Here is a 19,579-nt window from a genome sequence, read left to right on the forward strand (position 1 = left end):
GCTTTTACCTGCTGTAAATTTACAAAGAAGCAAAGCTGGGCACTGACAAGATTGTTTGGTTTCCCAGGAAAGTCAATAGCCCTGTTCCAGTGAAATGTTTGAACAGTTCCCCAGGCCGCGTGCAGGTGCAGCCCGGCCCCGGCCTACCAGACAGCCACAGGTCAGCATGTCACCGCTCAGGCTAGACAGGCACCGGGCTCAGCTGTAACTGGAAAGTTACAGCTGCTCTGCAGCTCGTGTAAGCACCTCCAGCCCCAGCACAGGCCCCCGGGAGCTGGGCCAGCCCGGCCCCAGCCTATAACTGGGACAGGGGGAAGGGGAGGGGGCAGGAGCCCGCCCCCCTTGTCTCTGGCTGCCCTTTGGATGGTCCAAGGGCCAGTCAGCAGAGTCCCACTGTCCAAAGCTCCGGAGTCGAGTGGGGCCGTGGCCGGTGGCGCTGAGGAGCCGGGCTCGCTGCCCCGTGAGTGCGGCTGGGGTCTGAGGAGGGAGAGTCATGTGCCGCGGGGGGGATTGGGGCTGGGGAGCCCCGGAATGCGCTCGCCTCACCCCCCACCTGTGCCGAGCCTCAGCCGCGAGCTAGGCTCGCGCAAGGTGCTGGAAAGGCTCCGGGGGGGGACTTCCCTCCGCTTCGTTCCCTCCCCAGAGAGCACGGAGCCCGCGGGCGGCCCCAGCAGCGGCGCTGCATTGGGTTCAACCTGCCTCGTGGCAGCGGCGTGGCCATGCTCTGCTTGTTCCTTCACTGGCCTAGGTGAGGGGTTTCCCCTTCCCCGCTGCCTTAGGCCCCTCCTGCTGCAAAGGGGCAGCAATGTCTCTGCTGCAGCTTCATGAAACTTACATGCGTCTACGTGATAGCTACACGTTTTACCGGACCGTCCTGTCGTTGTGCTGGCTGAAGGTAAAGGCTCCCCAGAAGCAAATGGAACTAGGCCGATTTTCACCAGCTTGTTGGGAGTCTAGCCCCCAGGTTTACTTTATATTAAAAGTTTCCGGGGGTAGCTGTGTTAGTCTGTATCTACAAAAACAACAAGGAGTCTGGTGGCACCTTAAAGACTAACAGATTTATTTGGGCATAAGCTTTCATGGGTAAAAACCTCACTTCTTCAGACTCATAGAGTGAAAGTTACAGATGCAGGCATTATATACTGACACATGGAGAGAAGGGAGTTACTTCGCAAGTGGAGAACCAGTGTTGACAGGGCCAATTCAATCAGGGTGGATGCAGTCCACTCCCAATAATAGATGAGGCGATGTCAATTCCAGGAGAGGAAAAGCTGCTTCTGTAATGAGCCAGCCACTCCCAGTCCCTATTCGAGCCCAGATTAATGGTGTTAAATTTGCAAATGAATTTTAGTTGTGCTGTTTCTCTTTGAAGTTTGTTTCTGAACTTTTTTTGTTCAATAATAGTGACTTTTAAATCTGTAATAGAATGACCAGGGAGATTGAAGTGTTCACTTACTGGCTTTTGTATGTTACCATTCCTGATGTCTGATTTGTGTCCATTTATTCTTTTGCGGAGGGACTGTCCGGTTTGGCCAATGTACATGGCAGAGGGGCATTGCTGGTACATGATGGCATATATAACATTAGTAGATGTGCAGGATGTTCGCCAACCCAGGAACCAATCCCTGTAGCAAACCTCATTGCCTACTCTGTCCCCATATCTACTCTGGTGACACCATCAGAGGACCCAACCACATCAGCCACACCATCAAGGGCTCATTCATCTGCACATCTACTAATGTTATATATGCCATCATGTACCAGCAATGCCCTTCTGCCATGTACATTGGCCAAACCGGACAGTCCCTCCGCAAAAGAATAAATGGACACAAATCGGACATCAGGAATGGTAACATACAAAAGCCAGTAAGTGAACACTTCAATCTCCCTGGTCATTCTATTACAGATTTAAAAGTCACTATTATTGAACCAAAAAAGTTCAGAAACAGACTTCAAAGAGAAACAGCAAAACTAAAATTCATTTGCAAATTTAACACCATTAATCTGGGCTCGAATAGGGACTGGGAGTGGCTGGCTCATTACAGAAGCAGCTTTACATCTCCTGGAATTGATACCTCCTCATCTATTATTGGGAGTGGACTACATCCACCCTGATTGAATTGGCCCTGTCAACACTGGTTCTCCACTTGCGAAGTAACTCCCTTCTCTCCATGTGTCAGTATATAATGCCTGCATCTGTAACTTTCACTCTATGCATCTGAAGAAGTGAGGTTTTTACTCACGAAAGCTTATGCCCAAATAAATCTGTATGTCTTTAAGGTGCTACCAGACTCCTTGGTGTTTTTATATTAAAAGGTTTCTCTATTGCATGTGTCACTTGCTTATGGGCCCCCGTCTGGATAGGTTTGAACACAAGCTTTTAAATACTGCAGAAACACTTTAAATAAAAGGATCCTGCCATATATGTCCTTAAACAAATTAATTTTCTCTGCAACTTTGCTAGTAAAGGAAGTTATCTAAAATGTTTCCATAGACGTTCACTTAGCTGTGTTTAATGTCTCACCCTTAGGTTGGAATGGAAAAAGAAAGGCAAGTCATAACCACTAGATATTACTATTAATGGAAGCATTGCAAGAGTGAAGATAAATATCTAGGAAGACTAAACCATGATACCTTAGAGATGAATCACAGTAAAACAGTATCTGTGTTCTAACAAATCCTCAGTGAAAGTGCGTGAACTTTACATAATTACCACTGAGAACCTTCTTCTGACCCTAGCAAAATATTAAAGGAATTTATTTTCAACAATAATAAAGATCTCAGTATGCCTCTCCTATATAGTCCAATACCGGTAAATGGAGATGTAGGTCATCCCCTCCAAACATGCACAAACAGAACTAGGAATTTGTATAGGATTCTATTTGAGGGATTAACAGGATGAAAGCAATGAGAACTGTATAACCTGGATTTAGTTTAAGAATCATTGGACTTTCCCCATGTTCACACTGGCCCTCAGATTCATTTGAATGCCTTGGCCTCAGTCTGTAAGCTGCTATCTCACTTCTAACTTGACCTTTCTGGTGTCATAGTTCATTTTCTCTCCTCAGGGATTTCCAACAATGATTATCCCTTGTTTAAGAAACTTGCAGTTGCAGTATCTAAAAGAAAACCGGTCTAGTTTCAATACAGCAAGCAAAACAAACAAACAAAAACATGAAATGTAAGGTGAATTTAAACTCTGTTAAACTAACAGTGAAACCTGTACTAGAGATCATTCTTTGTATTCAGCCAGTTTGCCTAAGGGTCTCTGCCCAAAAGCATCCTCTGAGAAAAGGAGTACAACTCTGCTCCACCTCTTAGTAACAAATATGCATTGGTTCCTTGAGCAGTTACACTGGTCTACAATTTTTGAGAAGTCGTCTGCTTCAGAGATAAAATGTGCTATTTATTATGTATTTTGATGTGCTGAATTCAAATATGACAATTAAAACAACTGATTGGCTACTGTTTCTAAGATATTTAAGTTTTTACATTTTATGTTTCTGTATATTGTGTAGATAGTAGAGTTTTAATCATAAATTTTAAACCTAGGTCTTTTCATGTGTTTATGGTTGCTTTACATGATAATATTTCACCTGTCCTGTTTATGTAACACTTTAAAAATCAGCAAAAGGGCTATATAAATAAAATTTATTATGAAACAAAAGGCAAAACACTATTATGTACATAGTTTAGTCCTATTCAGTGTCTACTCGGCACTTCTTGGCTTGTCTCTTGTATTCATTAAATGGAGCATCTCTTGTCCCTGTCCAGCAATAGTCTGCAAGCATTGATGGGCTCCATTTGCCCTGATAACGTTTCTCCATTGTTGCAATGTCCTGGTGAAATCACTCGCTGTGCTCGTCGCTCACTGCTCCGCAGTTCGGTGGAAAACAATCTAGATGAGAGTGCAAAAAATGTATCGTTAGTGACATGTTGCAACCAAGACTTTTGTATGTCTTGAGGAGGTTTTCCACCAACAACCTGTAGTTGTCTGCCTTGTTGTTTCCGAGAAAATTTATTGCCACTAACTGGAAGGCTTTCCATGCCGTCTTTTCCTTGCCACGCAGTGCATGGTCAAATGCATCATCTCGAAGAAATTCACGAATCTGAGGACCAACAAAAACACCTTCCTTTATCTTAGCTTCACTTAACCTTGGAAATTTTCCACGGAGGTACTTGAAAGCTGCTTGTGTTTTGTTAATGGCCTTGACAAAGTTCTTCATCAGACCCAGCTTGATGTGTAAGGGTGGTAACAAAATCTTCCTTGATTCAACAAGTGGTGGATGCTGAACACTTTTCCTCCCAGGCTCCAATGACTGTTGGAGTGGCCAATCTTTCTTGATGTAGTGGGAATCTCTTGCATGACTATCCCATTCGCAGAGAAAACAGCAGTATTTTGTGTATCCAGTCTGCAGACCAAGCAAGAGAGCAACAACCTTCAGATCACCACAAAGCTGCCACTGATGTTGGTCATAGTTTATGCACCTCAAAAGTTGTTTCATGTTGTCATAAGTTTCCTTCATATGGACTGCATGACCAACTGGAATTGATGGCAAAACTTTGCCATTATGCAGTAAAACAGCTTTAAGACTCGTCTTCGATGAATCAATGAACAGTCTCCACTCATCTGGATCGTGAACGATGTTGAGGGCTGCCATCACACCATCGATGTTGTTGCAGGCTACAAGATCACCTTCCATGAAGAAGAATGGGACAAGGTCCTTTTGACGGTCACGGAACATGGAAACCCTAACATCACCTGCCAGGAGGTTCCACTGCTGTAGTAGCCCAACAGCTCTGCCTTACTCTTGGGTAGTTCCAAATCCCTGACAAGGTCATTCAGTTCACCTTGTGTTCTGAGGTGTGGTTCAGAGGAGGAGGATGGGAGAAAATGTGGGGCCTGTGACATTGATGGTTCAGGACCAGAAGTTTCATCCTCTTCCTCGTCTGACTCAAGGCAGAATGATTCTGGTGCATCAGGAACCGGCAGTCCTTCTCCCTGGGGTACTGGGCGTATAGCTGATGGAATGTTTGGAGAATACACAGTCCACTTTTTCTTCTTTAAAAAGCAACAGAGGGTCCTGTGGCACCTTTAAGACTAACAGAAGTATTGCATCTGAAGAAGTGAGGTTCTTACCCACGAAAGCTTATGCTCCCAATACTTCTGTTAGTCTTAAAGGTGCCACAGGACCCTCTGTTGCTTTTTACAGATTCAGACTAACACGGCTACTCCTCTGATACTTTTTCTTCTTTGACACACCTTTCCCAACTGGAGGCACCATGCAGAAGTAACAATTGCTGGTATGATCTGTTGGCTCTCTCCAAATCATTGGCACTGCAAAAGGCATAGATTTCCTTTTCCTGTTCAACCACTGGCGAAGATTTGTTGCACAAGTGTTGCAGCATATGTGTGGGGCCCACCTCTTGTCCTGATCTCCAATTTTGCAGCCAAAATAAAGGTGATAGGCTTTCTTAACCATAGTGGTTATACTGCGCTTTTGTGATGCAAAAGTCACTTCACCACAAACATAGCAGAAGTTATCTGCACTGTTCACACAAGTACGAGGCATCTCTGCTCACTTTGGCTAAACAGAAATGTGTCCCTTTGCAAAATCAAAGACTGACAAATAAGAGAGCACGACACTGTATGATTTCTAGAGCTGATATAGGGCAATTTGTTCAGCAGAGTGATGTAAGCTTCATTATGATTGCATCATCCATGACTTCTAGGAATAACATGATGCAATTCATATCATGTATGACGCAATACCAGCTTCAGATTGCATCATTCATTGTTTTGCCTAAAAAGCAAGTAGTGTCCAAATCCAGTCATAGATTTATTCATAGATTCAGTCAAAGATGTATTTTAGTCATTTCTGGTTTAAAGTGAGATCCCTTCCCTTTACAACTCACTTATCCTCCGCCATTCCCAAGTCAAGGGTCGTATATACTGACCCAATAGCATATCTTGAAAACTAGAGCCAATCAACAATTTTAAGCATCATTTTCGTTCTCAGTGACCCAGAATTAGTGAAGTTTGACTATATTTATTTCAGAAGCATTTTGGCTGTAGAGCAGTGTTATTTAAAACAGGTTTAATCCTACTACAAAAACTCCCCACTGCTAATGGGGCATATAGCTTATATTAGAGTTTTGAATAACAGTGAAACTTCATTGTATGGAAATGATTTGACCCCTTACGCATCCAAGAGCAGGTTATACAAGAATAGTGTGTCATCAGCTGCAGTTCATTTATCAGCCGAGTCTTCATTTATCCACTCTAATTTAAGGTTTTGCATGCCAGTAATACATTTAAACATTTTTAGAAGGTCTCTTTCTATAAGTCTGTAATATATAACTAAACTATTGTTGTATGTAAAGTAAATAAGGTTTTTAAAATGTTTAAGAAGCTTAGTTTAAAATTAAATTAATGCAGAGCCCTCCGGACCGGTGGCCAGGACTCAGGCAGTGTGAGTGCCACTGAAAATCAGCTCGCGTGCTGCCTTTGGCACATGTGCCACAGGTTGCCTACCCCTGTTCTACAACTAAATGGTTCTGGAAGATTGCATCTGTTTCTAGCTTCCCAGGAAGTAGCATTCTCTGTTTTGAAATAGAGGTTTAATTCTTCCCTGGCTTCTTTTTGGTCACCCGTTACTGGAGACTCCTTACAAACATGTTAGAGACTACCCTAATTACACACAAACTGGGGATGGAGATGAGATTCACCATCCAGGGTAGTCAAAATAAAGCCGAAACTGTTAATTTCAGTTTCATGCTTCTTTCCTAAAGGCCAGTTTTATTAATAAACAGAAGATGTAAAAGAGGTCAGAGTAATACAAAACACTAGATAGCAGAGGCCCGTTCCACTTTCTACAAGTTAGCTTGGGACAAAACATACCCTTTTCCCCTTTGTAGCTACTCCAGGCCACCTGCTTCAACAAGCTTACCCAATCCTCATCTTTCTCAAAGTGACTCACATGCATTCTTTTAAATAGTCTCCAACAGGCAGTCACATGTCTGATCAGCTGACCTATCTCTATCATGTATCCTGCCTGGAGACCACAACTCTCAGAATCTTCCATCCTCCAGGGATTTACTCCTGTAACATGTACTGGCCATATCTGTAATTACATGTCAGCATTCTGTTACAAACCTCCTGTCTTAAGAGACTGACATAAAGTCTCAAATATACTACACACAGTTCCAGTCCAACTCTATTAGAAAATCTCTCTCAAAAAGCTATGGACTGTTAGTATCTTTGGCAGTTGAAAACAGGTTTCACTGTTATACCTGTAAATTATACATAGCACAAGACCCTTGGCTGACCTAACAGCAGCTATAATAAGCATAATTCTCCTCCTTTACATTGGTGTAAAACTGATGTACAGTTTTGCTGACTCATACTCTTTATCATGAGTCTCACAATATTTAGTGTTTTTCTTAAATTCCCAGATGATGGAGGTATGTGATTAGGCAAAGAAAAAACACCTACAATTTTACTATTCTCATGACTTTTGAACACTTGGGATTAGTAATACTGTACTGGGAATAATGGAATTACATTGATCTAAAACTGGTGTGAACGAAGGAGATTGTGGCCTGCTGTTTCTTGCCAACCCCCCTGTTCTCTGTAGCTATTCCATCCTATCTTGTAATATCTGCAAGAGCAGGCCAGTCTTCCTATGGTTTTCAGACGTCTATTAAATACTAGGGCTACATTATATTCATATATATCTACATGGACTGGGCACTAGAGTGGGAATCAAGACACCTGGATTCCATTCTAGGTTCAGCTATTGCCTAGCTGTGTGACCTTTAGCAAATCACTTCTCTGTGGCTCAGTTCCCCCTTAGGCAAACTGGGAGTAGTTATGCTTAGCTACCTCTTAAAAATGTTAATAAAAACAGATAAGCATTATGAATAAACTAACAAATTTAGGTGGACTGCATATAATGCAAAAAACTATGCTAATAAACTGGCATTAAACTGCTTGCATATAAAGAATAACAAAGCAGCATGTTGCAATAAAATAAATGTTTATTGTCATGCTGGCACTGCAGCTGTCTTTTTGGATAGCCATATAATTAATGTGAATTGCCAGCTTTGCTTTAAAATTATGCATCAAAAGTTTAGGCCACATGTTGCAGTCCTTTATGATTGAACTAGATGCATCTTAATACATTTTTAATTAAGATCTTTTTTGTGTTCTAGGACAAGATATTTGATACTGCATTGTATGGGACAAGAAGTCCTTAAAAGGAGAAGACATATAGAAAAGGATGTCTCATTTAATCAAAGGAGTTAAAAAATGTTATGGTCTTTCTGTCAGTCAAATGCACAAAGTAACAGGATTTCCATTTAAAACACCCACACTCAAAAGCTTACTAGCCTATCGTGGGCAACAATTAAAAACTTCACGTACATTCTCTAAACTTAGTTCTGAAAATGCAGACTCTTATAGTTACATCATAGTTGGAGCTGGATCAGCAGGGTGTGTATTAGGCAGCCGATTGACTGAAGACCCCCTTAGTACTGTTTTACTTTTGGAAGCAGGCCCTAAAGACACCCTTCTAGATAGTAAAAGATTAATGTGGAAGATTCATATGCCTGCTGCATTAACCTATAATCTTTGTGATGAAAAATATAATTGGAATTACCACACAACACCACAAAAGCACATGGATAATCGAATTATGTACTGGCCCAGAGGTAGAGTGTGGGGTGGCTCCTCATCTCTCAATGCTATGGTGTACATTCGGGGGCACGCAGAAGACTACAATCGATGGCATAGAGAAGGTGCTGTGGGATGGAACTATGAATTTTGCTTGCCTTATTTTAAGAAGGCACAGACTCATGAGCTGGGTCCTAACCTGTACAGAGGTGGGAATGGACCATTGCATGTGTCAAGAGGAAAGACGAACCATCCTCTTCATCATGCATTCCTGGACGCAGCCCAGCAGGCTGGCTATTCTTTCACAGATGATATGAATGGTTACCAACAAGAAGGATTTGGCTGGATGGATATGACTATACACAGAGGTAAACTTTAAAGAGTTACTTTGGGAGTGTATGTATCTAACCTATAAATGGTATTTAAGGGTCAATCTATTTTCCATTGAATTCAATGGGAGTATTTTCATTGACTTCAGAACAGAAGTCTTCCTTTAGAAAGGAGAGAGGATTTCATAATGCTGCTATCAACTGTTTGCATTCATTCCTTTAGTCCTTAAATGTAAAGCTGCTTCTTCTGAACTATAAATGTGGCACCCCACTATAATTTCTGTATAGGAAGAAAGACAAGAAAATGCCTTGAAAATGAAGGAGCATGAACTATTTTGATGCTTGCAGATGTTAAATAAAAACCTATATTTTGTAGGTCAAAGATGGAGCACAGCTAGTGCTTACCTTCACCCTGCCATAACACGCCCAAACTTGTCCACAGAAGCTAGAACACTTGTAACGAAAATTTTGTTTCAAGGGACAAAAGCCATAGGGGTTGAGTATGTCAAGAATGGGCAAAGGAAAAAGGTAAGAATTTTTATTTCCCTTCCTGAAATAATGGGATCAAAAAACTTAGCCTTATTTAACAACAAATAGAAACTAAGACTGACACATCCTTTCTGTACAAAAATTCCACTTTTCAGATGTAATACTGTAGCTCAAAAACACTAATCTGTTTCAAGAATATGATTCTTTGTTAAATAGTTATGTTAGAAAATACCGTTATATTTCCTTTGTATCATTTCAGACATCAGTATATTCTCTATGCTGAAAGAGGGGATGGATGATGAGAGTGTAGAAAGGAAAAGGCTATGCTTGAAATTGGAACCTACGCAGTAGTCATGCACCGTTACAGTGTGTTGGCTATTGTACTGAATTACTAATGTGCTGGAAAAACAATTTAGGAAAATCTGTTAAAACTGAGTATCTTCTATAGAGTCTGAATAGCTCAGGGGATAGATAATGGAACACAGAGTCATTTTTTGTTGCCATTTTTAATCCAGTTAAGGCTAGTAATGACTAACTACTGTAAGGCACATTCCCAGCTGCGGAATAGACATACCCTAACTGTTTTATTGCTATTTGATGGCCTATATGAAATGGGTTTGTAATTTCACTCCAACTTCCACTGAACAGGCATCCACATCACAGAAACTGTCACAATCAGGGGGACATGCGCTGGCAGTCTCAGCACATAAGCCAAGAATGGAATGGGAGTCAGGACTAAAATGGCCTTTGACATTAGGTCAGGATCGAGGAATATTAGCAAAACAATGAGTAACTGCCATTATTTCTTAGCTTTTCCATGGATAAACAGAAGTCTTCAGTTTCTGGGACTTTCAGTTCAGTACCTTTCATAAGAAAAGAAGTGCTCTCAGTGAGGGCTTATCTACATAATGAGGTAATGTGCTCTAGGAGGTATGATTTCTAAAGCGGACTAATGTACTGTGCATTATTTAGTCTGCATAGACCCTGCTGGTGCATACTAAAGGTTCCTTAGTGCGCTTTAAGGTAGTGCTGTTTCAGATAGCACTATGTTAAAGCACACCAGCAAGGTCTACACAGACCAATGAATACACAACACATTAGTGCACTTTAGAAATCACTCCCCCATAGATTGCATTACCCCACAATGTAGACAAGCCCTTACTCTTCCCTTTTGAATATTACTCCTGATTATTACATATGTAAGTAGGTAATTGCCTGAGATGGATTCAGATATTATTTTAAAATTGTAATAACAAAGGTGAAATGTTGTAATAATAATACACCAAAGGAGAGGAGTGCATAAATCTTGACAATTTGAGTTCGCTGAACACAAGAATGGCCATACTGGGTCAGACCAAAGGTCTATCTAGCCCACTATTCTGTCTTCCAACAGTGGCCAATGCCAGGTTCCCCACAGGGAATGAACAGAACAGGTAATCATCAAGAGATCCATTCCCTGTCGCCCATTCCCAGCTTCTGGCAAACAGAGGCTAGGGACACCATCCCTGCCCATCCTGGCTAATAGCCATTGATGGATCTATCCTCCATGAATTTATCTAATTATTTTTTGAACCCTGTTATAGCCTTGGCCTGAGGGATAGCTCAGTGGTTTGAGCATTGGCCTGCTAAACTCAGCGTTGTGAGCTCAGTCCTTGAGAGGGCCATTTAGGGATCTGGGGCAAAAATCTGTCTGGGGATTAGTCCCGCTTTGAGCAGGGGGTTGGACTAGATGACCTCCTGTGGTCCCTTCCAACTCTGATATTCTATGAACATCCTCTGGCAAGGAGTTCCACAGGTTGACTGTGCATTGTGTGAAAAAATACTTCCTTTTGTTTGTTTTAAATCTATTGCCTATTAATTTCATTTGGTGACCCCTAGTTCTCGTGTTATGAGAAGGACACTTCCTTATTTACTTTCTCCACACCAGTCATGATTTTATAGACCTCTATCATTATCCCCCCTTAGTCATCTCTCTTCCAAGCTGAAAAGTCCCAGTTTTATTAATCTCTCCTCATATGGCAGCCTGTTGTGGTCAAAGACACCCACACAATGATTTTAGTTCAAAGACTCAAGCCTGAGGCCAGTTTATTGACATACATACCAGTGCACTGGGGTGCAGTCCGAAGACTGACACCCCGAGGACCGCTCGCAGGCGGGCTTTTATTTCGTCAAACCGCAAGCAAAGTACAAACAATACGTCATGAGTTAAGAAATTAGGGTTGGGGTTAGTCCCTCCCCTAAACCTCGAGTTAAGAAACTAGGGTCAGGGTCATTCCCCACCCCCCCCAGGTACCTTCCTCATTTTTCTGAGAATTGGATGTTTATTTGGGTAGAGGGGCGCTTGGTGGTTTTCCCCAGAGGTGGTACTTGGCACCAGTTTGGGTACATTTCTCAAGACACATGTTATTTTCCGGGGTCTTTTGGTTAAAGATTGGGGGGGGGAGGGGTTTCATGGGACGCCTAAAGAGGATCTATGATTGGCTATTTTTGCAGATAGCTGGAATCACGGAGTGGGTCACAGATCACCCAAAGGAGAAGCTGCATGAGTCAAGAAATTGCATTTAGCTAAAGTTACCTATTGCTTCACACAAGTGGTTATTATATTTCATTAGTCATGAACATATTTCATTAGTGCTGCTGCTGGGGCTTTTTTATTCTTTGCCTCCTTGCCCCCTCCCTCCTCTGGTCATGACCCTTGACTGAGTTTGGCAGGGAATTGTGCAGTCTAGTCTAGTCTAGTTCAGGACTGGGCCCTAGCCTGTACTGCTTTGTGTACGGGTAGTTAGCATAACAGATCTCTGTTGGAGAGTTTATTTTGAGGCCTTTAGATTCACAGCTCTGGCTATTAAAAAGAAGGCCCCCTGCTCTATTTCCCCACAAGCCGTTCCATACTGCTAATAATTTTTGTTTTCCTTTTCTGAACCTTTTCCAATTCCAATATATCTTTTTTGAGATGGGGCGACCACATCTGCATGCAGTATTCAAGATGTGGGCGTACCATGGATTTATATAGAGGCAATATGATATTTTCTGTCTTATTATCTATCCCTTTCTTAATGATTCCCAACATTCTGTTTGCTTTTTTGACTGCCGCTGCGCATTGAGTGGATGTTTTCAGAAAACTATCCACAATGACTCCCAGATCTCTTTCTTGAGTGGTAACAGCCATCCCAGACCCCATCATTCTATATGTACAGCTGGGACCATGTTCTGTAATGTGCATCACCCCGCACCTATCAACACCAAACTTCATCTGCCACTTTGTTGCCCAGTTACCCAGTTTTGAGAGATCCTTCCATAACTCTTCGCAGTCTGCCTGGAACTCAACTATCTTGAGTAGTTCTGCATCATCTGCAAACTCCGACACTCTACCTTCCACCCCTCCTTCCAGATCATTTATGAATATGTTAAACAGACCTGGGCCCAGTACAGACCCCTGGGGGACACCACTATTTACCTCTCTCCATCCCGAAAACCGACCATCCATTCCTACCCCTCGCTTCCCATTCTCCAACCACTCACCAATGCAAGAGAGAATCCTCCCTCCCCTCCTTTGACTGTCCACTTTGCCCAACGCACCTTGTCAAAGGCTCTCTGAAAATCCAAATACACTATATCCACTGGATCCCCTTGTTCCCCTGCGCGTTGACTCCCCTCAAAGAATTCTAGTAGATTGGTGAGGCATGATTTCCCCCCACAAAAACCATGTTGACTATTCCCCCAAAAACCATGCTCATTCATGTGTCTGACAATCACGCTCTCCACCATAGCTTCAACCAGTTTGCCTGGCACTGAAGTCAGGCCCACCGGCCTGCAACTGCCGAGGTCACCTCTTTCAAAAATCGGCATCACACTAACTATCCTCCAGCCACCTGGCACAGATGCTGATCCAAATGATAGGCTATAGACAACAGTGAGTAGTCCTGCAATGTCACACCCGAGTTCCCCCAGAACTCCCAGGCGAATACCATCTGGCCCCGCTGACCCACTGTTCAGTCTATCAACCTATTCCAAAACCCCCTCCAACTTCACCCTAATCTGGGACAGCTCCCCAGACCAGCACCCAAAAAGAATGGGCCCGGGAATCTCCCCCACATCCTCAACCGTGAAGACCAATGCAAATAATTCATCCAGCTTCCCCACAACCATCTTATCATTCCTAAGTGTTCCCCCAGCATCCCGAACGTCTGAAGTTCATTATACTCACAGGAATCAATATGCAGAGAGTGTTGGGTGACTGAACATCTGCTAAATGTTAAAAGATAATGTGAATAAACTGTTCTTTGATCTGCTAAAGCACAGAACATGTCTATTCTTTTAAGCCAATTAGAATGATGCTTTCCATTAATAATGCAGGGCAAAAGTTGCAGAATTCTCATTGACTTTGATGGGAGCCCCATATGTGTCAGAGAGGAGAAGTTGGCTAGAAACAGCACCTGTCACTTTACTGAGCAATTTACTTACATGAACATGAATAATCTTTCATTATTATAGAGAAGGTGTTGTGATGAGAACGATAACACAGGACAAGTGTACTTTTATTAGTTTTGGCCCTGAAAATAAAGTACTAGATACAGGAACATCATGTGTACCATATATAAATATTGATATGATTTGGTGTGCTAGTTGAGCAAATGATGGGTATCAGGAGACCCAGAATCTATTCCAATCTCTGCCACTGATTTCCTGTCTGACCTTGGAAACATCACTTAATCTCTCTGCCTCGGTTCACCATCTAAGTAAGTGCAAGAAATTGTTTTCTCTCTCTCTGCTCAGTTATTATATATTTTTTAATGTATTAGGGCCAAATGTGCTTTTAAAAACTTCAGCTACACAAGTCTTATTCAATATCTTTTCTTACATGCTCCTGGAAAGAGAGCGCTCTGATTCCTCCGTCATTCTACCACAGTGACTGGTTTTTATTTTCTGCCATTTCTAATTCAAGTGCAAGGGCTCTAGAAAAATGCACGCTTTTGGGAAAACTAAATTGGGATCTGTATGACAGTTTCAAAATTTAACTTTCAGCTTGATTTCATTAAAAGTAAAAGCTTGCAAGAGTAAAGGTGACCTGCTAAAGGCAAAGAAATATGATACTATCCTTTCTTGCTTTATGATACATAAAAAAGACACCACAGTTTCTCCCCCCACACCACTGCTTTTTTAACATTAGAAATTCAAGTCATCTCCCCTGTTTTTTTCTGGGAGATTCTAAGGATGACAGGAGAACTAATAGTTTTCTGACATCAGAGAAATTATGCAAAGAAGCCTGATTGAGAAGAGAAATGATTTTTATAGACTATTTAAAATTCTGTGTTATATTTGTTTTTAGTTAACAACTATTGAAATCAAACAGTTAGGAAAAACTATTTGATTGTTGACATTTCCTCGGTCTTCCCTTTTAAGTGAAGATTTAGGGCCTGATCCAAAGCACATTAAAGTCCATAATATCCCCATTGATTTTAATGGACATTGGATATGGCCTTAAGAAAGCTCCCAGTCATTTAAGAAGTCCTGCCGCAAAAACAAAGAAGATGGCCTTGATAGTCCTGATATTTTTTAGGTAAAAAAAATCAACCAACAAAGAATATTTAAGGGGGTTGGGAATGCTTTCAGGCTTTTTTTATATATCAAACTATATATGTGTGTGTACATATATAAGGGACCAACTTGATTGTTTTTCCTCTGAGGTCATCTTTAAATGCACTACATGACTATATACAACGTGAATTACGAGCTATGAATGTTTATGCAGCAGGGTTGCACTGGGTATATACTCAAGTCCTGAGATGATTTGAACCCATGACCTAGAGCAGAGATAAGAGTACTCATTTGGAAACAGTGTGATTTGAAACAAGCCCCATTTTCATTAGGAAACAATAATGTGAACACGTCCTTCATTACACAGTGACTCACGGATGATTCTCTGGAACTATTTTTGTGTACATTGTGCAATGCACCTTAGAGATTTTGCATAGCTGCTGTTTTACGAACCAGTTCAATAAACCTGAATGTTTTGTGTATTAGTTCTACCGTACTAGACATTTGTCCAGGGCAGAAAATACAAGGGGGGAGCAAAATGTCACCACTGGGTGTGCCAGCAGTAACATCAGATGAGTAGTGTGAAAACAATTAATAAAAATCAAACTTTTTGTAAGTTTTGTTTTGTTCTATCAGTCAGAAAGGAAATAGGAATAGTAAAAGTAAATGGTACTTAGCATACTGGTATTCCCTGTATATATGAAGGAAAAATCAAGTTGGTCATTTTTAGAGAACTACAGAACCATGCTTAAAATGCCACAGCTAAAATTAAAGTGGAGACGCACTGTAGAGTCTTAAATTCTACAAAAGTAAACACTGGGCTTAAATTCTAGTGTCTGCAGATGAGCAATACAAGAGCTACCTTCTTGAACTCTTTCATGGCATTTGCTTTGCAAGTTATGAAAGTGATGAAAGGATGTCAAAGTTGCATCACTTGCCAATTGCTCAATGTATGCTCAGTGATGCTAGATGAGATGTATTACAGTATATTGAGCACCAGTGCAGTGTTAATTTTACAACATTCTGTAGCTCAAACAAGGAGTAGTAGTAGCTTTAGGATTTGTATCAGATTTAAATGGTCTTTGTTTCTTCTTCCATATGTGAATACACTCCTGTTCGTCCCTTTACATGTATTTCATGTAATCTAGTCACTTTTAAGTTTCTTGAATATTTCTTTCCTAATCTCCCCACTATGCAAAAGTTTGAATTTATTTAAGATGTTAACCATCTTCCCCAATGTTTATAGCACTTTCTCTGGCCCTAAGATCTCAAATATCTAAGGGCAAAATTCTGCTCTTGCTATTCTGAACCTTATAATGGAGAGTGCTGGACATGTGGAGAGTTCCTGAGCCATTTTGTTAATATAAACAGGGCCGGTGCAACCCATTAGGTGACCTAGGCGGTTGCCTAGGACACTACAATTTGGGGGTGGCGACCGCCACGGTATTTCGGCGACGGGACCTTCCGCCGCCTCTGTGGGGGTGGCATTTCGGGGCGGGACCTTCCACCGCCTAGGGCGGCAGAAAAGCTGGCGGCGCTCCTGAGTATAAGGCAGGATGATTTCAGGGGTCTTGGGGAGAAATGTGCTCTGTAGCAAACCTTAATGGTCTTTTAAACAGACTGAGCTCCCCCTAAGCACCTGCTGCCAAAGGCAGAATTTCCAACCTTGCCTGGAGAGCAGTCCCCTTGGAGACATGGTTTCCTGTTGGACACATACACGGCTCCCCTGTCTAACAATGAAGAGAGTGATAAACCGGACTTGGAGTTCTGTCTAGCTGCTGACTGGATGTGATGGAGATGAGGAAAGGAAGAGCAACCTGCACCCTTTTCTCCAACTCTTCATAAGACAGGGCAGGATTTTGCCCTAAATCTGCAGTGCTAATTTGACAACTGAGAGCAAGAGAAAACAAATGAATATCATCCATGAAGTTTATGGGTGGAAAGAGTCACAGAGCAGATGCTGAAGATGTTAGATAATGAATGTCCACCCACTAGGTACTGATGAGATGAATAGGTTAACCTCTGAGGACCTCAGCTAATGGTTAGCAGCATAAGAGGTAACCAGCTGAGAGATGCACATTCTTTAGGCTGTTTAATGAAAAAACAGAATGTACAAATACCTATAGGAGCTCCTTGCTATAGCACATAGCTATGTGGGGCAGGGGGAGTGGGGAATCCATAAGACCACAAGGGCTGTGAAACCAGCTGGACTGAGGATGTGACAATGCTTGAAGAGAGACTTTGTTGAGCTAACATATTACAGAATGCCTCAGAGTGTAAAGTCTTTTTCAGGATTTTTAATTTATTAATTTAATTAGTGAAAATGGAACAGGCTCTGGCTGTTTCCTTGCTTGAAGTTACTGTAGATCTGTTCTGGAAAGAACAGCGCAAGTGTACTGCCAATCATGTTATTTGATAAATTGAATGCTTGTGTACCCTACAGTCTTAATAGATTACAAAACTTTGTTCAGTTCACACTGTGTTCCAATGTGACAGCTTAGTTATTTCTGTCCAGAGAAACTTATACCAAGCAAGGTGAGCAAAACATCTGGAATAATAAAGATGGATGCTGGTATGATTCCAAAGAAACAGAGTATCTTTAAAAAAAAAAAAAGCTCTTGGAAATATTGGTTGTGGTCTAAAATCAAACCTGTAATAATCTTCTTTAAAATTTATTTTTAATTTTCAGGCGCTTGCCAGTGAGGAAGTGATTTTAAGTGGAGGTGCCATAAATTCCCCACAGCTACTTATGTTGTCTGGGGTTGGAAATGCAGATGACCTCAAAAAATTAGGGATCCCTGTTGTTTGTCACCTTCCTGGTAATCTTTTTATTGGTTTTATCTTTCAACTCCCCCAGGGTCTGATCCAGAGCCCATTGAAGTCATTGGAATGACTCCCATTAACTTCAGTGGCCTTTAGATCAGGCTCTATGGACCCAAACCAACTAACATTATAGTCAATGGAAAGACTCCCATTGACTTTAATGGAAGTTAGAAAAACCTCTTTTATACATTGCACCTCTCCATGTAATGGTGTCCAATATCCATTCCTTTCTGAACCTATGCCCGTAGATAACTTATTTTAAAGCAAAGAAGTGGTGTGTATCACTGATAATTTTTAAATTAGAGCTATACATTCTCTTTGATCCACAGCAGATTGCCTACTGATAATAATGAGAGTTTTATATAAAGATGTAGGGTAGAACATGGACCTTATGTAGTAATTAAACTTTTCTAGCTAAAAGTTATCATTGCATTCAGAAATTATGCCTACCGCTTTTAGGACCAGAACTATTTCTGCCATTTGTTTATATGGCTACTTGCATGCTCCATTTTCCTGTGTGTGCTCAAGCAAATTAAACACTCAATTGCATACCTAAATTATTTGAAAATCGTATTCAAATTATTATTGTTAAGTCTAAGAGTCAACACACCATGAGGAATAATGTAGGGAGTTTTTCCTTGCATTCTGCACAATCTGGCATATGGCCTGAATAAATACCTTAAATTAAGCATGTGGCAATTCTCCAAAAAGGGCCATATTTTTGGAATTTAATGTGCCCACCCTATACATACCCACATTGTATGTACTTTGAAAGCTTATTTTATGTACATTTAGATGAAGTATGATGTGGAACTGCCAACTGGTGCCGTAAGCCTGTAGATGAGGTGAAACAATGATACCCACAATGAGAAAATATCATTTTTTACACAGTTCCAAAAACACTGTAACATGACTGACAACATTTTGTACTGTGTAAGTTAACTTCAATACCTTAATTGTGTTTATTGATCAAAGCTACCAAATAACAACCCCTGAATAGGGGCCTCCTAGTAGGGGGTCTAAACCACTGCCCTGGGCTACTTCCTACCACTATCCCTTCAGTTTGGAGCATGGGCCCCGTAGTCCAATTCACTGGGGTGGCTTGCCTCCAGTAGCACCCCTTTGTGGACCTCGCGTGGTGCCCTGCCATAGTCCCAGGCTCTTTTGGGGAGGACAACCCCCACAGTGTCTCTGTACTTCAGTCAGCTCAGTTGCCAGAGGCTACTAGGTCTCCTCCACAGTCTCCTTCATCCAGGGAGACAGTATTTACTCCCTGGTGACTGCCTTGGCTGGCAGGCTAGTAACCTTTCCTCTCAGGTAGGGTGGCAGTTAACTCCTACCTCTTTGCCAGTCAGCACTGAACTGAGCCAGGCTCTCATCTTTTCTCCTTCCTCCAGGCCTGCATTGGCTGCAGGTATAATGGGGCAGGGCTAGCTGAGCCCAACAGCTCTCTTTAACTCCTGCCGTGCTGGCGGGTAGTTTCTCCACTTCATCACAGTCCCGAATTGATTTACCATGAAAAAGTACTTGAGAAAATAAACGCCTGTCACCTACAGTGAACGCTGTCTGAATTCTCTCCTGGTGTCTTTTAAAACTTTATCTTGTGATGTCCTACCAATACCAAGTGATGCTAATATTGTTCTCATTCAGGTGATTCCCTTTTGGACTGGTTTCAATCACAAGCTTGCAACAAAGAAGAGAGCCTACCCAGCAGTTGCATATTCAC

At 41.7% G+C, this 19,579-nt stretch overlaps 1 protein-coding gene across 6 annotated transcripts in view; it reads left to right on the top strand.

Moving 5' to 3' along the window:
* Positions 1-381: 381 nt before the first annotated feature.
* Positions 382-19,579, top strand: part of CHDH (choline dehydrogenase) — a 48,843-nt gene continuing 29,645 nt past the window's right edge. For 4 of the 6 annotated variants that reach the window (XM_054033689.1, XM_054033690.1, XM_054033685.1 and 1 more), the window contains exons 1-4: positions 382-460; positions 8,215-9,042; positions 9,380-9,531; positions 17,720-17,849. In XM_054033689.1, coding sequence (XP_053889664.1) covers positions 8,283-9,042; positions 9,380-9,531; positions 17,720-17,849 — 1,042 coding nt within the window. In that variant the 5' untranslated portion in view covers positions 382-460; positions 8,215-8,282. Of the gene's footprint in view, positions 461-3,068; positions 3,182-8,214; positions 9,043-9,379; positions 9,532-17,719; positions 17,850-19,579 lie in introns of all 6 variants that reach the window. The other 2 variants (XM_054033686.1, XM_054033691.1) reach the window with 2 other exon arrangements.

This window comes from Malaclemys terrapin, chromosome 7 (assembly GCF_027887155.1).
Source record: "Malaclemys terrapin pileata isolate rMalTer1 chromosome 7, rMalTer1.hap1, whole genome shotgun sequence".
Taxonomy (NCBI): domain Eukaryota; kingdom Metazoa; phylum Chordata; order Testudines; family Emydidae; genus Malaclemys; species Malaclemys terrapin.